Source organism: Guyanagaster necrorhizus (genome assembly GCF_019112545.1).
Source record: "Guyanagaster necrorhizus MCA 3950 unplaced genomic scaffold BT62scaffold_9, whole genome shotgun sequence".
NCBI classification, from domain to species: domain Eukaryota; kingdom Fungi; phylum Basidiomycota; class Agaricomycetes; order Agaricales; family Physalacriaceae; genus Guyanagaster; species Guyanagaster necrorhizus.
The window spans coordinates 1,076,742-1,093,299 of NW_025064888.1; the positions used below are offsets into that span (position 1 = coordinate 1,076,742).

At 46.5% G+C, this 16,558-nt stretch overlaps 5 protein-coding genes across 5 annotated transcripts; 2 read left to right on the top strand and 3 right to left on the bottom strand.

Moving 5' to 3' along the window:
* Positions 1-121: 121 nt before the first annotated feature.
* On the top strand, positions 122-1,228 carry BT62DRAFT_966839 (uncharacterized protein; the record flags this gene model as incomplete). The annotated part of the gene is made up of 4 exons (XM_043188836.1): positions 122-211; positions 342-538; positions 591-657; positions 724-1,228. The coding sequence occupies 4 exons, from the start codon at positions 122-124 to the stop codon at positions 883-885; spliced, it is 516 nt and encodes a 171-aa protein (XP_043041263.1). The 3' UTR covers positions 886-1,228.
* Positions 1,229-1,520: 292 nt separating this feature from the next.
* On the bottom strand, positions 1,521-4,475 carry BT62DRAFT_1075110 (TPR-like protein). The gene is made up of 2 exons (XM_043179086.1): positions 2,494-4,475; positions 1,521-2,437 (listed from the first exon to the last, which is right to left on the bottom strand). The coding sequence occupies exons 1-2, from the start codon at positions 4,438-4,440 to the stop codon at positions 1,691-1,693; spliced, it is 2,694 nt and encodes an 897-aa protein (XP_043041264.1). The 5' UTR covers positions 4,441-4,475; the 3' UTR covers positions 1,521-1,690.
* A 240-nt stretch (positions 4,476-4,715) lies between these two features.
* BT62DRAFT_966841 (uncharacterized protein) lies at positions 4,716-5,581 on the top strand (the record flags this gene model as incomplete). The annotated part of the gene is made up of 2 exons (XM_043188837.1): positions 4,716-5,138; positions 5,195-5,581. The coding sequence occupies 2 exons, from the start codon at positions 4,716-4,718 to the stop codon at positions 5,579-5,581; spliced, it is 810 nt and encodes a 269-aa protein (XP_043041265.1).
* Positions 5,582-5,719: 138 nt separating this feature from the next.
* Positions 5,720-6,454, bottom strand: BT62DRAFT_966842 (ribosomal protein L13; the record flags this gene model as incomplete). The annotated part of the gene is made up of 4 exons (XM_043188838.1): positions 5,720-6,008; positions 6,059-6,213; positions 6,261-6,384; positions 6,434-6,454. 4 exons carry the CDS (start codon positions 6,452-6,454, stop codon positions 5,772-5,774), a joined length of 537 nt encoding a protein of 178 aa, XP_043041266.1. The 3' UTR covers positions 5,720-5,771.
* Positions 6,455-8,662: 2,208 nt separating this feature from the next.
* Positions 8,663-10,589, bottom strand: BT62DRAFT_993374 (uncharacterized protein). Its single transcript, XM_043190402.1, has 11 exons — positions 10,158-10,589; positions 9,949-10,104; positions 9,864-9,897; positions 9,691-9,752; positions 9,492-9,632; positions 9,361-9,440; positions 9,191-9,307; positions 9,128-9,137; positions 9,033-9,073; positions 8,953-8,978; positions 8,663-8,902 (listed from the first exon to the last, which is right to left on the bottom strand). Exons 1-11 carry the CDS (start codon positions 10,216-10,218, stop codon positions 8,785-8,787), a joined length of 846 nt encoding a protein of 281 aa, XP_043041267.1. The 5' UTR covers positions 10,219-10,589; the 3' UTR covers positions 8,663-8,784.
* Between the last annotated feature and the right edge of the window lie 5,969 nt (positions 10,590-16,558).

A 16,558-nucleotide genomic window follows, 5' to 3' on the forward strand; every position in this document is an offset into this window, starting at 1 on the left:
CGTGGAGTAAATCCGTTCCGAGATTCCTTCTTCGAGCTTTCGAGACCACAACAATAATCATGGTTAAATCACGGCTCGACAACCTTTCCACTTGCTCTATCTCTCCCCCACCTCTTCCCTCATGTCTTCCGTCGTCCTCCTCCAGTTTGGCTCAGACCCCTTCAGCTTTCGATTCGAGGACCTCCAGGGCCGCCCTGCCTTTACCTTGTGCGTCTCTTTCCTTGCCGTGTCGACCGTCGAGCGCTGGTTTAACGTGTGATGGGGAATTGTTGTCAACAGGATCCTGGTATGGTTGCAAATTCTCCTCTTCGCGGCACCGAAATTTTGATCCCGCATCACAGGCCTCGCAGTACCCGACGCTGGTCATGAAACTCGCGCGGGAGGGCCCTTGGTCACAGCAATACCCCTCCATCATGGGCCCGTCGAATTCTTTCTTCTACTTTGGGCCCCGCACGTCGCCGGGATACATCGTCTACGGCAACAACCCCCTCAACCTCCCCATGTCCCACCTCATGCGTCAGGAGCGGGATAAAAGCTCGTCGGTGCCTTTGCTCGTACCTTTTCCACGCGCCAGTAACCAATGCCCTTAGGTCCCGGTATTTCACCTCACAGAGCGGGAATAATTATAAATGGAGAATGAGCAACACGCGGATGGAAGTAGGTCATGTCGTTCTCCCGTGGGTGTCACCACACCTCTGATGTGGGCGCTTGCTGCCTTTCTAGTGTATGGATGGTCGGACTCTCCTAGCGTCGTGGGATCTCAGTTCGCCGGAAGATGATTTCCATGCGCGGCTCACTATCAAACCCTCCGGCCTCCACATTGTCACAGAAATTGTCACGACTCTGATTCTAAATCGAATGGCCCAAGATTTGAATTGGCAGTGAACATTTGTGTTATCACATTCTCGTCATGACCCCTACATATACGCCCTGTATTATTATGTCTACGTTCCGCACTTCAGAACTTCTATGCCGACACGTGTATTAATTCATCTTCAGCATGCGCCATGCATTATGGTCCCACTACAAATTCTATACTCGCACTTTCTACATACAGTACGCGATGTGATAATTAATCTATGAGGTCGTAGTGTCCTTATGCACACGCTGAGGCGACTCTCGAGCCTGTCCCCAAAGGTGCTTAATGTATGTCGTAGGTGGAGAAAGTTGGTAGGGTACACTGTGGGGCTTGGCACAAAAAGTACTAGCGTAGTTGAAAAAAATCATTTTTGGACATACAATTCAAAGTTGGTCATATCTGGTGAGGATCTAAATGTTAATCCCACCGAAGTGAATGAGAAATCAGTTTCCCCGTACATTTTGAATCCGGATCAGACAGGGTAAAAGGCTGACGGCGCGTCCGTTAAAAGTACAGCTTATGATACGGCATGTGTGTGCGGTGGACACTGAAAATTGAAGGAAAATACCAGCTGTCTGTACGGCTTGCAGGCGGCATAACAACATTGGCGCCGGTTAGAGTCATTTTGCGCGGTGCCGACCACAGCCGTTAAATGATGTGTGAGAAACAGCCCTAATTAGGGATTCTGTGACAACATACACGGTGATAATGCAATGCCGATGCGAGTATATCTCATCTCGCACTGTACACGCACTGTACATAAAATAAAACGATCCCCGTCATGTGCATTAACTTCTATCAGCCGCACGGGCATACCGCGTGAAAAATTCCTTACTCTTCCTCTTTACGCAACTCGTCCAGTAACTCGTCCAGTCTCTTCCACTCCGACTCATCCTCAAAGTCCTTACTGCGGCCGACAAATGTCCGCACAAGGCTGCGAGCCTGCAATCTCCACTTGAACCCATCCACCCGCGGACCGAAGTTCCTCAAAATGTCTACAATTTCTTCCACCTCCGTAACGGCATCACGCCACTTGTCGATTTCTGTCTCGCCCTTCTCCAGAGTTCCAGCCGTGCCACAACGGTAGCCATCGAGGTACGCCTTAAGAGCGTCTTCCCAGCGTGATTGCCAAGTCAGCAGCCTCGCATAAGCCCTGAAGATTCGAGAAGACGAGACGCGTGGTAGAATCGTCCGTTCGAACAATATCAGCACATTTCGAAGTAACCCGTGGCCTTCGTTGGGATTCGTAGTCGCGTTTGGAACGTCGCCGCCTTCCACGGCATCTTCCAAATCCGCTGGAGCTCTCGTCACTGCGTCAACTAGCCTCTCCAGGACTTGCTCATCGACGGATTTGGCTCCAGCCCTATCGACTGTCTCTTCGACGACACGACCCAGTGCTCTACACGCCTCCGCCATCTGTCCCACGTCCATAGCAACCACCATATAATTCGACCACATCCGCCAATTATCATAGCTGTGCTTCAACCCCAGTTGAAGAGCTTTGAATGCAAGCATCTTATTTTCATATGGAATAGACTTCGCGGCTTCGCTTTTGTAAGTGAATGACGCATTCTGTCGCTTAAGGATAACAAAATTAGCTCGGTTTTGACCACATTTTCTGACATGTGACATACCTCTGCATCTTCATCTTTTTCCCGATCAGTGATACTCTCAGAAGATGAGGTACCGATCCGGAGATACATGGCCGCCAAGTTATTCCAGCTCTCTGCATCCTCTTCATCGATAGCGACACACCGGGCAAAGGCATTTTTGGCACCTTCCCAATCTTCGACTCGCATGCAAGAGCATCCTAGGATGAACCATGAGCGCGATAAGAGGGGGTGTATCGCCACAGCCTTTCTCAGGTAACCAATAGCCTTCTCATATTCTCCCCGTGCGAAGTAATATCCCCCCAAAGAACGCACGGCCCTCCCGGAGGTCTGTTTAGAAATCCCCCAGGCACGCTCATAATGAGCCGCCGCCCTTTCAGGCTCGAGATCACCCAGCAGGCACCACAGTTTGGCTTCCCGTGTGGCGTCGAGTACCTTTCTCCGATCGTCAGACGCGGGTTTTCCTCTGCTGATGACGGTCTCGGACTCAAGCTTTCGCCCTTCGAGAAGGTCTCGGATGATGGAAAGTCCTTTTTCTGGACGCTCCATCGTGACCCAGCACCTGACGACTTCTTCCCACATCTCGAGTCTCTCGAATATTCCCAGAGCGGACTTGACGACGCCCAGGCTGATGTAGCGTTGAGCAAGTTCCTTCTCCATGTCCCATCTGCTTGGGAGAAGGATGGAGTGGAAGAAGAGGAGGCGTTCGGAGAGCGTAGAGTCTGCTGTGGGCATCTGGTCCACTAGGGCTTGGAGCTGAAGGGCTGAACGCTCCACAGTCCTGGTTCGTGTAGACTCCAAGCGGGACCGAAGGAGCAACGCCATCGTGTGGATGGACCAATTTCTGGGGTGAGACATAACACGGGCAACATATGGGTTCATTTGTTCCGTCGTTAGACCGTGTAATGGGGATGTATTTTTGACATTTAGACAGAGGCCTAGAAGGATACACTGATCCAAAGGGTGTAGTGCCGGTTGCGAGGATGGATTAAGGTGGTGAAGCCGGGAACCTGATTGGGAAGGCTTCGACGAGGTAAACTGTGTTTGTTCTAGGAGCGTGTCATCGTTGAGAGGTAATGTTTCCGGAACTTGCTCTATATTCGACTCGGCGGTGGTGTTGGTGAGAGCGTCTACCGTAAGATGACTCTCCGCGAGAAGGACAAGTTGGCTGAGCTCAGTTTGCTGGAACTTGGTCCGTTTACCGAGTGCTCCAGTCAGCTCGTATTCTAGTCCTGTACTCCGTGCTGCACGAACAAAATACTCTGCTGCTAACTTATCCTGAGACAATATATGATGGAGCAGACCTCGCTCAAGGTGCAGCCTCCCTGAAAGCTCCTGGTCGGAAGAATATAGAGTTTCTAGCTCTTCGAAAGACCCCAGGGCGTCCGAGGGTATGGAAACAGGCTCATCAAGCACTTGCTGATGGACCAGCTGAGAGCGCAGACGCCACCACCGCGCAGTCTTGCAGCATGCAAAGGGGGACTCCAATAGAATTTGTGCCAAGCGCAGGAACGGTGCTACTTTGACGAGATGGTATGCGGGCTCTCCACCGTGTGCAAGTTCGGCGATGGATTTTTGGTTTAGGCGCTCATCCGATACGGACAATGATGCGTCGGAGGGTGTAGTGAGGACTTCAACGGGAGTAACATCTAGATCCGGGCCCGTCCAGTTCGCCTGAACGAACGCATGAAGGCAGGCAACTGCAATCGTCAAACGTAAGATTTCCTGATCAAAGCCGGACTCATTTGATAGAGATGCATTGGTATCCAATACTGCGCTCAGAGAAGCATTCTCGATGTCCTGCGAGACCCTGAAAAATGTTCTGACGGATTCGGATGTGAGAGCGTCGCGAAACCGGCCTTCTACCACGGATTTGGCTAAGGATATCGTGGAATCCTGAGAATAAGGTATCTGGGTATTCCATTGTCCCGTCAGGAGCGACTTTTCAAGCAAGGAGAGGTCCACGCTCATCGAATTTTTTTTTTGTGCAAGTTGTTGGTTAGCAAGCCGAAATTTGTGAACAGTGATCGGTTTCGGAGCCGGAATATGCGTGCCACGTGAGTTATCGATGACGGAATGCAAAACTTTGTTCTAGAAAAACAACTGGGCCCCAGGCTCCCTCCCATTCGCTCAACCAAAAAGACGACAAGAAGAACTTGCCAAAAGTAGCGTCTACGCATTTCCCGGGACTTTGAGTATTTCTGCGACATTGAGATTCGGATCATCCCGCGGCTTCGTTTCCTTTCATGCCTCCTCGTCGCCGGACTACGATATACGACTTTTCCGGTCTACGTGTTCATGCCGATGGGACTCGCGTCGAGCAGACCAATCGCAACCTACGCCCCGTCATCCACGGGAATACTACCCAAGATTGGCGTGGTACCTGGACGGCCAGGGATGCAGCTGGAAGAGGGCAAGTGAAGCGAAGACGGAGGTCTAGTCCCAGCGAACCTGACGAAGGAAAGGGAAAACGGAAGGGCATGGAAAGCGACGAAGAGGAGCATGTTCCTTTGAAGAAACGGAAGACAAAACAGGCAGAGAAACGCCGGAAATTTGCTGAAGATTTTTCATTTCTCGATGTTGACGTACCGGCAGCTTCGTCTCAGACAACCTCGGACGCTGTTCAAGGGAATGACCCTGTTTTTTCATCTTTTCCGGTGCCTTCGTCCGTATGTTTTTTTTTCTATTCCAAAACGAACAGACATTCATGTTTCTTTTATTGGAGGACCTTCTAAAATGTATACATCATTTCGCAAGTCTGTATTACAGCGAGCGAGGCCAGTTACTCAACGCTTCAAAGTTGTACCGGCTTAGAAGAAAGGCTCTACAAATGAAACGACTTGCAAAAGCGAAAAGGGAAGAAGCAAACGATGATCGCAACTCTTCAGATGAAGATGGTGACCCGCAAGACGCCGAGCAGTCAGTGCAGGATGAGAGTGATGAGGAAGAGCTCGATGACAAAGAAGCCAGGTCGAGAAGGAGAGGCCAGAAACCGAAAAAACTCATCGGTGTTCTCAGACGAGATATGTACAAACTTATGGATGGGACAGCATTGATGGCCATTGGTGAGCTTCTGCCGTCACACTGCAGTGTTCGACTGACATGTTCGTAGGAGTCTTATTGCAAGAACATGTTGCGCACTTGCTGCAGCCAGATGTGCCAGAGGGATGGTATGATGAAGCGGACGTCGGTGAAGAAAGCAGTGACGGTGCAGATGCAGATGAGGTTGCAGATGAAATCACACGGATATCTCCATCATCCCATGGAACCGAAATTAATTCAGACGCACAGCGTAGGGAATATTACGGTGTTGTGTAAAATGCAGATTTGTCAACCAGCCCACCTAATAAAATCCTGGGCTTCCCAGCAACGAGCTTCGTCGGGTTCCAGTCACTGGGAAGGGTTCCGTCCTCCCAGCTGCGCAAGAGATTCGCTTCCAGAATGCCCGTTTCGTTCGCAGGAAATATTCGTAGTCTTTCTAGCCGTCGTTCTCGTAATTTGTTTTTGGGCAACATACCAGAGACAGCATGGCGAATGATCTACAAGACTTTGAGCATAGCCCCTTGAGCAGACGTGAGAGCAGACGCACCTCTTCGGGCTTTTTCACCATCATATCCTTATACGACATCTCCTTCAGTCCTCCCGGGTACATTGAATGTTTTCGATATAAAAACTGTTCGGGCTTGCGTCCGGTCACCTTCACCTTGAGGCAGTTCGTCACAATCACGTAGTCCCCGCAATCCACTGGCATTGTCAGAGTTTCATCCGAGAGAAAGGCGCGCCTAACACACCGCTAGGATCGTAAATGGGCTTGTGCTTTCCCATTAGAACAAGTGCAATTCTTTCCGCCAGTTTCCCGAGGATGCGGTCCGTCGCGTCGACCTGATGCCATACTCGGGCATATGCTAATGCAGTCTGAAAATTGACGTTAATAGCGAGGCAAGAGACGGACCAGACGACGTACATTGCCCACAACCTGCGACATGGCCGCTCGTGACAGAGGTTTTTATCGCCGAATCGGGAAGGGCGGCCTCCAAATCAAACAGTGACAAGTATTCGGATTTGTCATCGAGGCGGCCGATCGTCCCCGTCGGCGTCAAATCGGGACGGTCAGTCGCATTCTCTTTACTGAATTCGCTAAATTGCCTATTGGATTCGCGCATCGGTGCCGAGAGTAACTTCATAATGCCCTTCTACTACCTCTTTTCGTACGCATAATCTCGTACCATTTGAGTTGAATCATGGACCATGACTGCAAATTTCCTGGTCAATAGCCCCAATGCGCTAAAGTTTTGTATGAACTTCTCGCTGATATCATTCTTCTTATCAATTTCGCCACAGACCGTATTGATATTGCGTTGACGTTTCTTACGGAACAATACTGGAGAATGTCAATCTTATACCATTCCCCAAGCTTCGACAGTGCACCCAAGTTCACCTACCGAAGTGCACTCAAACAATGTCGTTATTCATATACGGCCTACTCCCGGTCACTGACACCCGACAAAGGAAGATATTTCTGCCTGAAACTCGCGGATACGACTGTCGACTGTACCCCGCGGGCCGTTCAAACTTCCCTACCTCTATAATAGATATACCCCACTGTTGGAACTCATCCGAGAGTCGCATTTTGACCCATAAAGCCAACTTCGCGACTTACTAAATGTGCCTCATCGGAGCCCAGTCACGGTCCTAGAACCAATGACAGGTTTCTCGGAAGCCAGTTCTCTCCGCAGTTATCGTGTTTCCTTTCAGAAAGCATCATCATCGGTTTTACCTGTGGTCTTAACGCGATGCTAACCCATAAGACAAGGTTCGATGTGGGTCCTACAGCTGAAATGCCATTGGAACGATTAACGCAGACGCCGCATCCATCGAATAAAAATTTCAGCGAATTCGAACGCTTCGTTATCATGTTTCAGGGCGCCGCAACCGCCTTGCGTTCGTCTTCCACGTCATATCTTTGCTACTTATCCCGTAATGAAAACGTGTCGTTCGCCCCTACATTGCCACTGATGTTGACTGCGAGGTATGTTTGGCATAATTTCCGTGTCGGACCACGGGCCATACCAGTTTCAGGGTAGAAAACAGTATAAGGTCGCCAAAACCTCGTGTTATACAGGCAGCACGCGCCGTGTACCCTCCCCTTAATAGACGGCCATCAAGAAACGCGTACTTGTGGTTTTTTATGTGGTGAATGTGCATCTTCACATGCCCTTGAAGAATTAAGTGGTCTATCGTTGACGCGGCGGCGATCATTGAATCGGCAGCGGGCTTGCTGACCCTAACCTCCTATGTACGTCGTGTATCACCGTCATGTCCGATTTCTTCTTCTCGAATGATGCGGAGATCGGCAGCATTTCGAACCCGCTCTCGTTATCGACATTGGGACCTGAAGATCAAATCTTTATTGAACAACAAATAACAAAGTCCGAATAATCTGGACCTATTCAGTTTTTTTCTACCCTGAACAATCTGCGCCAAAGTCCGGGTAGTGGCGTATGGGAAACGCTTTATAGCCTATCCCGATGGAGTCCCGCGGCGCATCATGGAAGCTGAACATTTGGAAATTTTCTTCTCGGTGCTCCAGAATGGAGAAGTTAACGTTCGTCACCTGCTTCCTAGTTATTAAGTAAACCACCGCACATCTCTGTTCCAGGACAGCACAGAAGATGTTGCTACTGAAGGTGTGAAATCCTACGGTCACCCGCAAAAAAGGAAAGAAATATCTGCAGAGAACACTGCATATCTCGATTGGCTTTGACGAGATCCCCCTGGCGTACGGTCACCTGCGATAAATTTCGCGGCGATCCTTTCCCGCCAAGTTCACATGCCGATCTCTTTCGACCGAATGCAATTTGAATTTATGAGAAGTGCTTTGTGCAAGAATATGTTGTCTGGACCCCCTTGGCACCGTAATAGTATACATCCGGGGCGCGAACATAAAAACAGATGCAGAGGGACGTAGGACGGCTCGCAAGATCCCAAAGAAGCATCTTCAAGGAGGAATCATAGACTGATGGATCCTGAGGCCCCGAGAGGCAAAGTCTTGGGTTGACAAAATGAAGCTCGTAGTTGCGTGTGACTGGGAGATCATAGAAAATGAGGCTGCGAATTCCTATGCAAAGGTTTCGGTACATTGTGCTAGAGGTGCGTCGAGAAACATGTCAGGATGTAGATAGCTTCAGCGCCATCCAGGTGCACGGCAGTTGAGCATATTTTGCATTGAGGGTGTTGCATGCGTTAATCAAATCTACTATCGCTGCTCTTAACATTTAGCGTAAGAAGCAAAGATGTTTATATATATCCGAAATATCAGCCTTCCCGTCTTACATAGATCACGGCCCCAGGTTGCACAGGGACGGAAAGTCCGAAGCTTTCTATGCGAAGATGCATCCGAGAGGCGATATTACACTTCAGAGACCATACGAGCCTACGGCAAGAGTGAGCAGCTTGCTTTGAGTCAGGAAAAAAATTATTTACATCAGAATGGAGAAGAAGAAATGCGTCTGCAGCAATTCAGTATAGAACATCGGATGGGGCATACCAAACGTGACGCTTACTTGTAAAGTAACAGAGGTGATTAGAAGCAGCATCCAGAGGACTAAAAAGGACAGTCATATCAAAGGTTCAAGGTGCAGAAGGCATCATAACACACGAGAAACTATCTGCCAGGAGAGTTTACAAGTCGTGCGGGAATTTCAGTGACAGAATAGCTTACCAAGTACAGCCTACTGCCATCACGCCTCAGCGAATCAAAAAGTTCACTTTCAGACCGGCGCGGTATTTCCAGAGCATTGTACAGGGTGATAAAAATCACGAACAGGTTGAAAAATAGCTGGGTTATTCATATCAAGAAACGATCTCTCCTCAAAGGATGGTGACATTTACCATGATACTCATGATGTACGTTACCGTCAACGGTACCTTCACACCAACGGGGCAAACATCCACGCTGAGAGGTACTTGTACTATAACAAAACATTAACAACTGGTCATTGGAAGTTAGAGCCAGTGGTTACCTCGAGACCTTAAGATGATTAAGACAGTCATAACCGCAAGAATGGTGGCACCGGTTATGCAGGCTACAAATACAACGAGTAATGTTTTGCGAATAGTCCGTCTGTGATCCCACAGACGATATGCGTGCATCATGACGAAGGCTGCCTCTCTGTCAGTGACAAATCTTCTTGGTATGAAATTAATGGGCATGCAACCAACATTGTAGAATGCCAGCCAAAACAGTTGCAGACATGATGAATAACCAAGTCATTTTCGTGCAGCTGCGGACGTATTTCAGTTATCTGACAGTCTCTTTGAATCAAAGCATGTAACGCTCACTCCTAGTTATTACAACGGCGTCGGACTAAGTATCGCGAAAGCGTCAGGTACGGACCGTATTAGAAGTGCTTCCCAATCCACCCAATACTGCATGATGAAATTAGCCAAAGAGCAGATATATGAAACACGGGCACGAACCACAAGTCGTGTATAACATCACCACTTCCGTGAAGTAACGGTTCATTACATAGACGACTTTTGTGAGGATCTGCCCGTTGAGAGAGCCCCACATTGTTGCTACTTCTTCGTCAAGCGTCAAGCAATGGTCCCATAAAATAAGAACAGTCGCCGCAGCTATGCTTTCGTTAGGTCCCGATACGTGAAAGTAAAAAACTGTGTTGGCGTACGCGGCGCAAATTTTGCGAATAATAATTGGGCAACGTAGGTGGTTGACATTGGGCTTAGCATGGACGAAGGGAGATACACGAGCTTTGACTCGTGAAATCGTCCAGTTATAAGATCTTTGAGACATCAGGCCATCAAGAACAGAAGCAAGTCCCTCGTTTCGGAATGAAATGAGGTGATGCAACAAAGACCCAAGTACAGATGTTAGCGGATCCGCTCCTATGGCAGTGTATCGACGAGATGAAACAGATGTGAACTCTACATTGATGAGACATAATAGTAGCTGGAGTTACAAACTGCTTGTCCTGCGCTTCGACCAAAGGTTACGGGTAGCTGGATGCACGCACATAGTTCACGGAACGACAAGGTTCCAAGCCGATGCATCGTTATTTAGCTGCAGAAGTGGATGCGATTACAGGGGCATCATCGAAGCAAAGACGGCGTGGAGTATCAGCTATTTATATACTTTTCGTCCACATGGACTGTCTTCATCCGGGATGACTTGTTTTTGCCGAATATGGTAGGTGCATCATGCTAGGCAAGATACTAAAGTCAAAGTGAATAGGATCAGGATGTGACAGATTGATGCAGGCCGAACCTCGAGAGAAGAATTGTCACAAAATGAATGAGAACCAAAGACCCAGGTGAAAGAACTGAGTACATTTATGCCCATCAATGATCTTCTGAGCAGGAATATGAGTGAGGTCGGGTGGGTGAGCATGAGTGACTTTGACTCTATTCTCAGACCTCAGAGATTCAGATGGCAGCATAAGAGAGTACTTAGCAGTTGTAGGATCTCTAATACAATCAGCATCTCCCTTGGCATCATCATCATCTGTAGTCCTGACACTAGGATAGGCACCATATTGAGACCAATGAAGACTATCCATGAAAAAATCTACAGCCTCCTGGTGACACAGCCATGTGGCCATTTGGGAGATATAGTCATGCTTGTTTGAGGCTCAGTAGGCATCCTTGGCATAGTTGATATGAAGATGCTCAGATGATTCTGTGTTGAAATCATCTGCACTGACAAAAAGGTCAGTGAGGTGGACATAGTGCTCCATAGCATGGATTTTTGGTATGTTGAAATGGTCTCAGAATTCCAGTTCAATGAAGACTTCCTTGTACTCATGGAAGTTGTCCAAGGCTTGAGAGAGGGCAGTGAGGGTGATAAATGTATGAGAACAAAGGGAGGCAAAGTAAAAAAAAGTCAACCACTGCTCTAATAGCTATAAGGATATGTTTGTCAACCACTCCCATGATCAGTCCAACAAAGACCTGCTCCATTGTAATGAGACCTCTGATTACTTTTGTTTACCTATAGGTTTAGTTAATATTTGATTGACATGAACCAGTATATAAAGTAACTTAGTCTTTTTGTACTGGTTTGGACTTTTCACAATCAACAGCTTTTACAACTGTCACTGGCTGTGCTAAAGTTCTTTGTGTGAGTGATGATCTTGATGCCACCCTCACATATTTTTGACAGCCCCATTGACTATTACTTGCTTAACTTCTTAAACTCTTTTATTTGTGCTTCATTATAAATCTCTTCTGTGTCATTGCTATCTGGTAACTCTAGGCCTGATCAACCAAGAACTTCTAACAATAATGAACAACAATCAATCACCAAAAACTGTTCACTACCTAATGAAGGATGACTCATTATAATCTTTAAAGTCAGTGAGCTACTGCTATTTCTATGGTGCCAGCTATAGCTGAGGTAGATGGTCCACTCTCAGACACACAGGGTGAGTCTGTTACTTCTGAGCCACAAGCTAATAATTCTACAAAAATTGGCACTGCAAATGTCAGAGGAAGTGTTTTCCAATTAGCTGTGAGCTGCAAATTGTTATGATTTTTCCATTTCTTTGATAATTAACCTCTATTTATACTTAGTCAAAGCATCTAAACCAGCACTTAAAGACTATGGGACAAGACTTAGTCATCACAAATGATTGAGTCCAGCATTGTCTTTTGATGCAACAGTGTTGGAAATCCTTGATGATGTGCAGGGTAGACTCCAGGCTGGTGAGGCTAGAAGGTATGAACTCCTTATTCTACAGCTCCTACAGAGCTTGTATTTATACTCTCCAGACTTATATCTAGAATCTACTACAACTTTCTCTTTCTCTCAGGCTTACTCATCAACTCTTGACATGATGCTGGATTGCTCTTTCTAGAACTTTCTAGCAAAATCCCAACAAACAGCATTGTTAAATGAAGCACAATCAGTCTTTTATGTACAATAGTGATGCTCAAAAACAAAGAGCACAAAGAATGTAGCAACACATAATAGGTAGTATTAGTATTATTAGAACAGCCTGTACAGTATTTAAGATGGCTCACTCTTACTGGGATCCCCAGCTTTGAGCTAAAGTTTATTCTTATACCATTCTACACTTGAGCCAATTTAAGACCTTGTGACATATTGATCAGAATATGCATCAGTGAACTCAGTCAATCTCTTGAAGTGTGAGGAGACTTCTGTTTATCATATGTTTCTGTTCATGTGATGCTTGGGTCTAACAATTAGCTCAAAGCTGTTCTTTCTCTTTCCTTATGCACAGCTGTGTGGAGAAAACTGAATGTCATCAATCAACCTTGAATCTCTGAACTTTGATCACAAGTTCTTTGAACTCTTCACCTCCATCATTGGAACACTGTTAGGCTTGCTGGTAATTATCCAGCTTTGCTGAGAAAGACAATCAATTACCACCTAGGCAGTCCAGCACTATCAGGAATTTCAACAGATACAACAAATTCTAAGAAATATCACATCTGACCTCCTCTTCCACAGCATCTCAAACTCTCTCTGAATCTCTGTCCAGCCTCTGACCTGAGCTGTATTCCAAATTCACACTAGAGGAACAGATCTGAGGAGTCCTATGGAAGAAGAGGGATCTACAGAACCCCTGTGACCTCTATGAAGCAGAAACAGTGACTCTCACCTTATAGGGTTCAGAAACCCATGGATCCTGATGCCAGTCTCTGACCATAAGGATGAGAGTGTCTCTGATAACTTCTTTGACAATACACTCTCTGACAATCTCTCTCTCCCATGTAGAGGGCTTAGAGACATCATTAGAGACTTCTTTGATGCTGTTAGAATGGCTTCAAGACTCCTGACCATATCACCAACAAACTTTAGACACAACTCTCTCTATATCACTCTACAGTTTAGCCTCCACCTATAGCCAAAAACTGAATATACTCAGGACATAGAGTCCAGACAAGAACATACAAGCTGGAGGCCTACTGTTGATGATGTCATCAACTGAAAAAGTCAAGATTTTACAGCAGAGGAGCTTTATGCAACTAGTGAGGACATCTTCAGCAACTTCAACATATCTGAAGCTGAGCTCACACAAAGGCAAACTCTCTATGATGATGAAGTCTATGATGTGCAGTATCATTGATGACAACAAGAGCTTGAGGTGGCCAAGTGGGGCACCTCCAGCTTCCAGATCCCAGATTTACATACCAGCAGAATCTGTTCTCTTTTTTGAGAGCCCAGCATCCAGCTTACCAAAGCTGACCTATAGGCAGAGTCATACAGCTCTATCATCTCCAGTGAAGTTGATGAAAGAGAAAATGGGGACAGAGTCCCCTATCTCCCTTGAACCCTCTACTCTGAGACTCCTGAATATTCTCCTTCTTGGCAAACCCCCAGCATCAACATCATCAATGAGGATAACAAGTCTGTTCTTATTGTTAGGAATGTGCCAATCAAGTGGGCTTGAATGCATGCATGGAGTCTGGCAGAGTGCATAAGCATTGACAAAGCTATTGGCAACATCACCCTTGAGTTGGAGCCTAAGGATCTGGATAGACAGAACAGAGTTCTATCAGAGAAGCAAACTGGAATATCCTTTGAGGCAGAATCTGATGGATGAGGTAGAGAGGAGTTGAAGTGAGTGCAAAGTGTAGATGGCTTATTCAAGTTGATATTTGAACTGAGTAGTTATGATGATGTATATGGCTTTATATACTAATGGTAGCTAATTCTGAGTTGGGTTCTATTGGGTTCCAGTGTCAGTATTCACTACTGAGTTTGGGGTCTAGATATTACAATGTGAAATACAGATGTGAAATGATAATGGTGAAATGAAATTAGTAGGTAATGAGAAGTGGCTGGAGTCCAGTGGGTAGTGTGATTGGATTTGTGGTTGGTTGAGGTGACACAGAGTCCAGCAGCATGCATGTAACAGTATCCCCCCTTTAGCATTCTTGCCCTCAAGAGCACAGATCCTGATGGCTGGTAGGGCCATATGGAAGATTGTTAGTGGCCATGAGAGTTTTGCAGCTTGATCTGAAACCACCATCTTCACCTATGTTATTGCTCACACACTTCTAAGCCTCTGGTGAGGGGATCCACCTCTGATGGTCCTGAAGAGGCCAAGAAATTGTTTTATCTGGAATGGCAAACTGCAGAGGAAGAATATGCAGAGGCTGTAGAGAGCTATTTGAAATGGAAAGGAGAGTGGGAGCAGGAGAAAAGGGCCCAGATAGACCATGTGGCCTAGGAGTCATGGAAAAAGGAGCAGAAGGAGGAATTGGAGAGAAAGAGGGAGGAGGTTTAGCAGGCTATAGAGAGGCAGGCTAAAGAGGCCAAGAAGGTATTGAGAGAAGTGGCTCAGAGGGAGGCTGAGGAGAGAGAGGCTGCAGAGACAGTGGCAAGAGCTGAGGCTGAGGAGGTAGAGCCAGAGAGGATGGTTATAGAGGATGGGTTGCAAATGATCCCCATGGAGGCTGTTGATTTCTGGCTGCATCAAGTGTTGGCAGAACAGTTTGGTCCTAGCTCTGGTCTTTGCTTCAAGGAGGTGACTCACCATGCACCTTTGGAGTCTGATAATGAGCAGTACAAGGGGACTGAGAGAGACAATGAGTCTGAAGAATCCAAGGGGACTCTGGAGAGAAGGAAGAGGGTGTGGGAGAGGAAGAGAAGGGCAGCAGGTCTGACAGAGAAGGGCCATAAATGCAAGTTCAGGTTGAGGAGTATAGTGGATGGCAGTAGGACAGAGGTGGTTGTTAGCCCCAAAAAGCAGGCAAAGTTGAAAGTGGTGGGACTAGCAGAGAGCAAAGAATTGTTGGATGGTGAAAGTAAGTGTCTTGGTTTTCTTTCATGGCTTAACTTAGTTTTTGTTTTCAGAGAGTTGTGTACACTGTCATCAAGATGATGCATGGCATTATGCACAACTGGTAACTGAAGACACCAGTTAAAGGCAGACTTGCTCTTGCTACAAGATCAAGAAAACTGCCTGTTCATTCAACAAGAGCATCACTGTGAGTAAGGTGATCAGCAGTGTGGAGGTCTCTGTCAGTCTCCACCAACTTTCAAAATTGATATGCCAGTTGATGTATTGCATGGATGAGTTGGCAGACAAGGTGGTGGATATTCATAGTACTGTGGCAGATCTTTAAGACGACTATGATTCTGATGATATGTTGTCTCCTTCAGAGCTGTTTTTGGAATCCAAGGTGGAGGCCTAGAAGAAGGTCCAACTGATTTTCAAGGATGAGAGAGATCAGAAGGTAGAGGATCTTCAGGAGACAATGTTGAAGAGGCTGGATGAGAATATAGAGGAGTTGAAGGAGTGGGGGGAGAGTTCGGGTTCTGATGTGGGCCTGTCAGGTTTTGCTTCTTTGTAAAATATTTTGTATGAAATGTATATAGAAAAGGGCATCAGATGTTGGTAGTGGACAAAAATGTAAATGCAAAATTTTTTTTTGACTTTGAAAGTGTAGAAGGGGTGATTGAATGGTGGTAATTAGTGGTTAGAATTGAAATGATAAGGTGAGGTGCTGGTGGTGTCCAGAGTAGCATTGTATTAGGAATGGGATGTTTGAATGACTTTGGATAAGAGTCCTGGTTTGCTTGAGTATCAGTGGTGGAATTCTTCAATAAATTCATTGACAGAGAACTCAGAGATTGGTAACTAAGCAAATTCTTTGTTGATATCTTCATATCCTAGCCACTGAATTTTGTACAGCAGTGGGCAGCAGAACCAGTGGTCCAGTTTAGAGTCAAGGATTTGGGCTATTTCAAAATGTTCTTCTCTATTAACTTCAACTGGAGGCGATGGTGGTTGAATCCAGTTAGGAATGGTGTTTTCTTCTATGGGTTCTAATTGTGACACATGGAAGATGGGGTGAATGGACTGGAGATCTGATGGAAGTCTCAGAGTAAAGGAATGGGTACCAGGTTGGACTATGATTTTGAAAGGACCAAGGTATTTCTCCAAGAATTTTCTGATTGGGTGAGTGATTTTGATATGTTTGGAGCTGAGGTAGACCTTGTCCCCCACTGTGAATGGAGAGGCCAGAATCTGATGTTTGTCTGCTTGGATCTTGTAGTGAGACTGAGCTTTAGAAATTTCATCCTTTAGTAATTGATGAA

Excerpts from the sequence above, each read along its gene's own strand:
- BT62DRAFT_993374 (XM_043190402.1), bottom strand. The coding sequence starts at position 10,218 with ATGCTAAGCCCAATGTCAACCACCTACGTTGCCCAATTATTATTCGCA. Across the intron at positions 9,898-9,948 it reads GATGTTATACACGACTTGTG|TATTGGGTGGATTGGGAAGC; the intron begins GTTCGTGCCCGT and ends TTCATCATGCAG. Across the intron at positions 8,979-9,032 it reads TCACCTCTGTTACTTTACAA|ACGCATTTCTTCTTCTCCAT; the intron begins GTAAGCGTCACG and ends GAATTGCTGCAG.
- BT62DRAFT_1075110 (XM_043179086.1), bottom strand. The coding sequence starts at position 4,440 with ATGAGCGTGGACCTCTCCTTGCTTGAAAAGTCGCTCCTGACGGGACAA. Across the intron at positions 2,438-2,493 it reads AAAAAGATGAAGATGCAGAG|CGACAGAATGCGTCATTCAC; the intron begins GTATGTCACATG and ends GTTATCCTTAAG.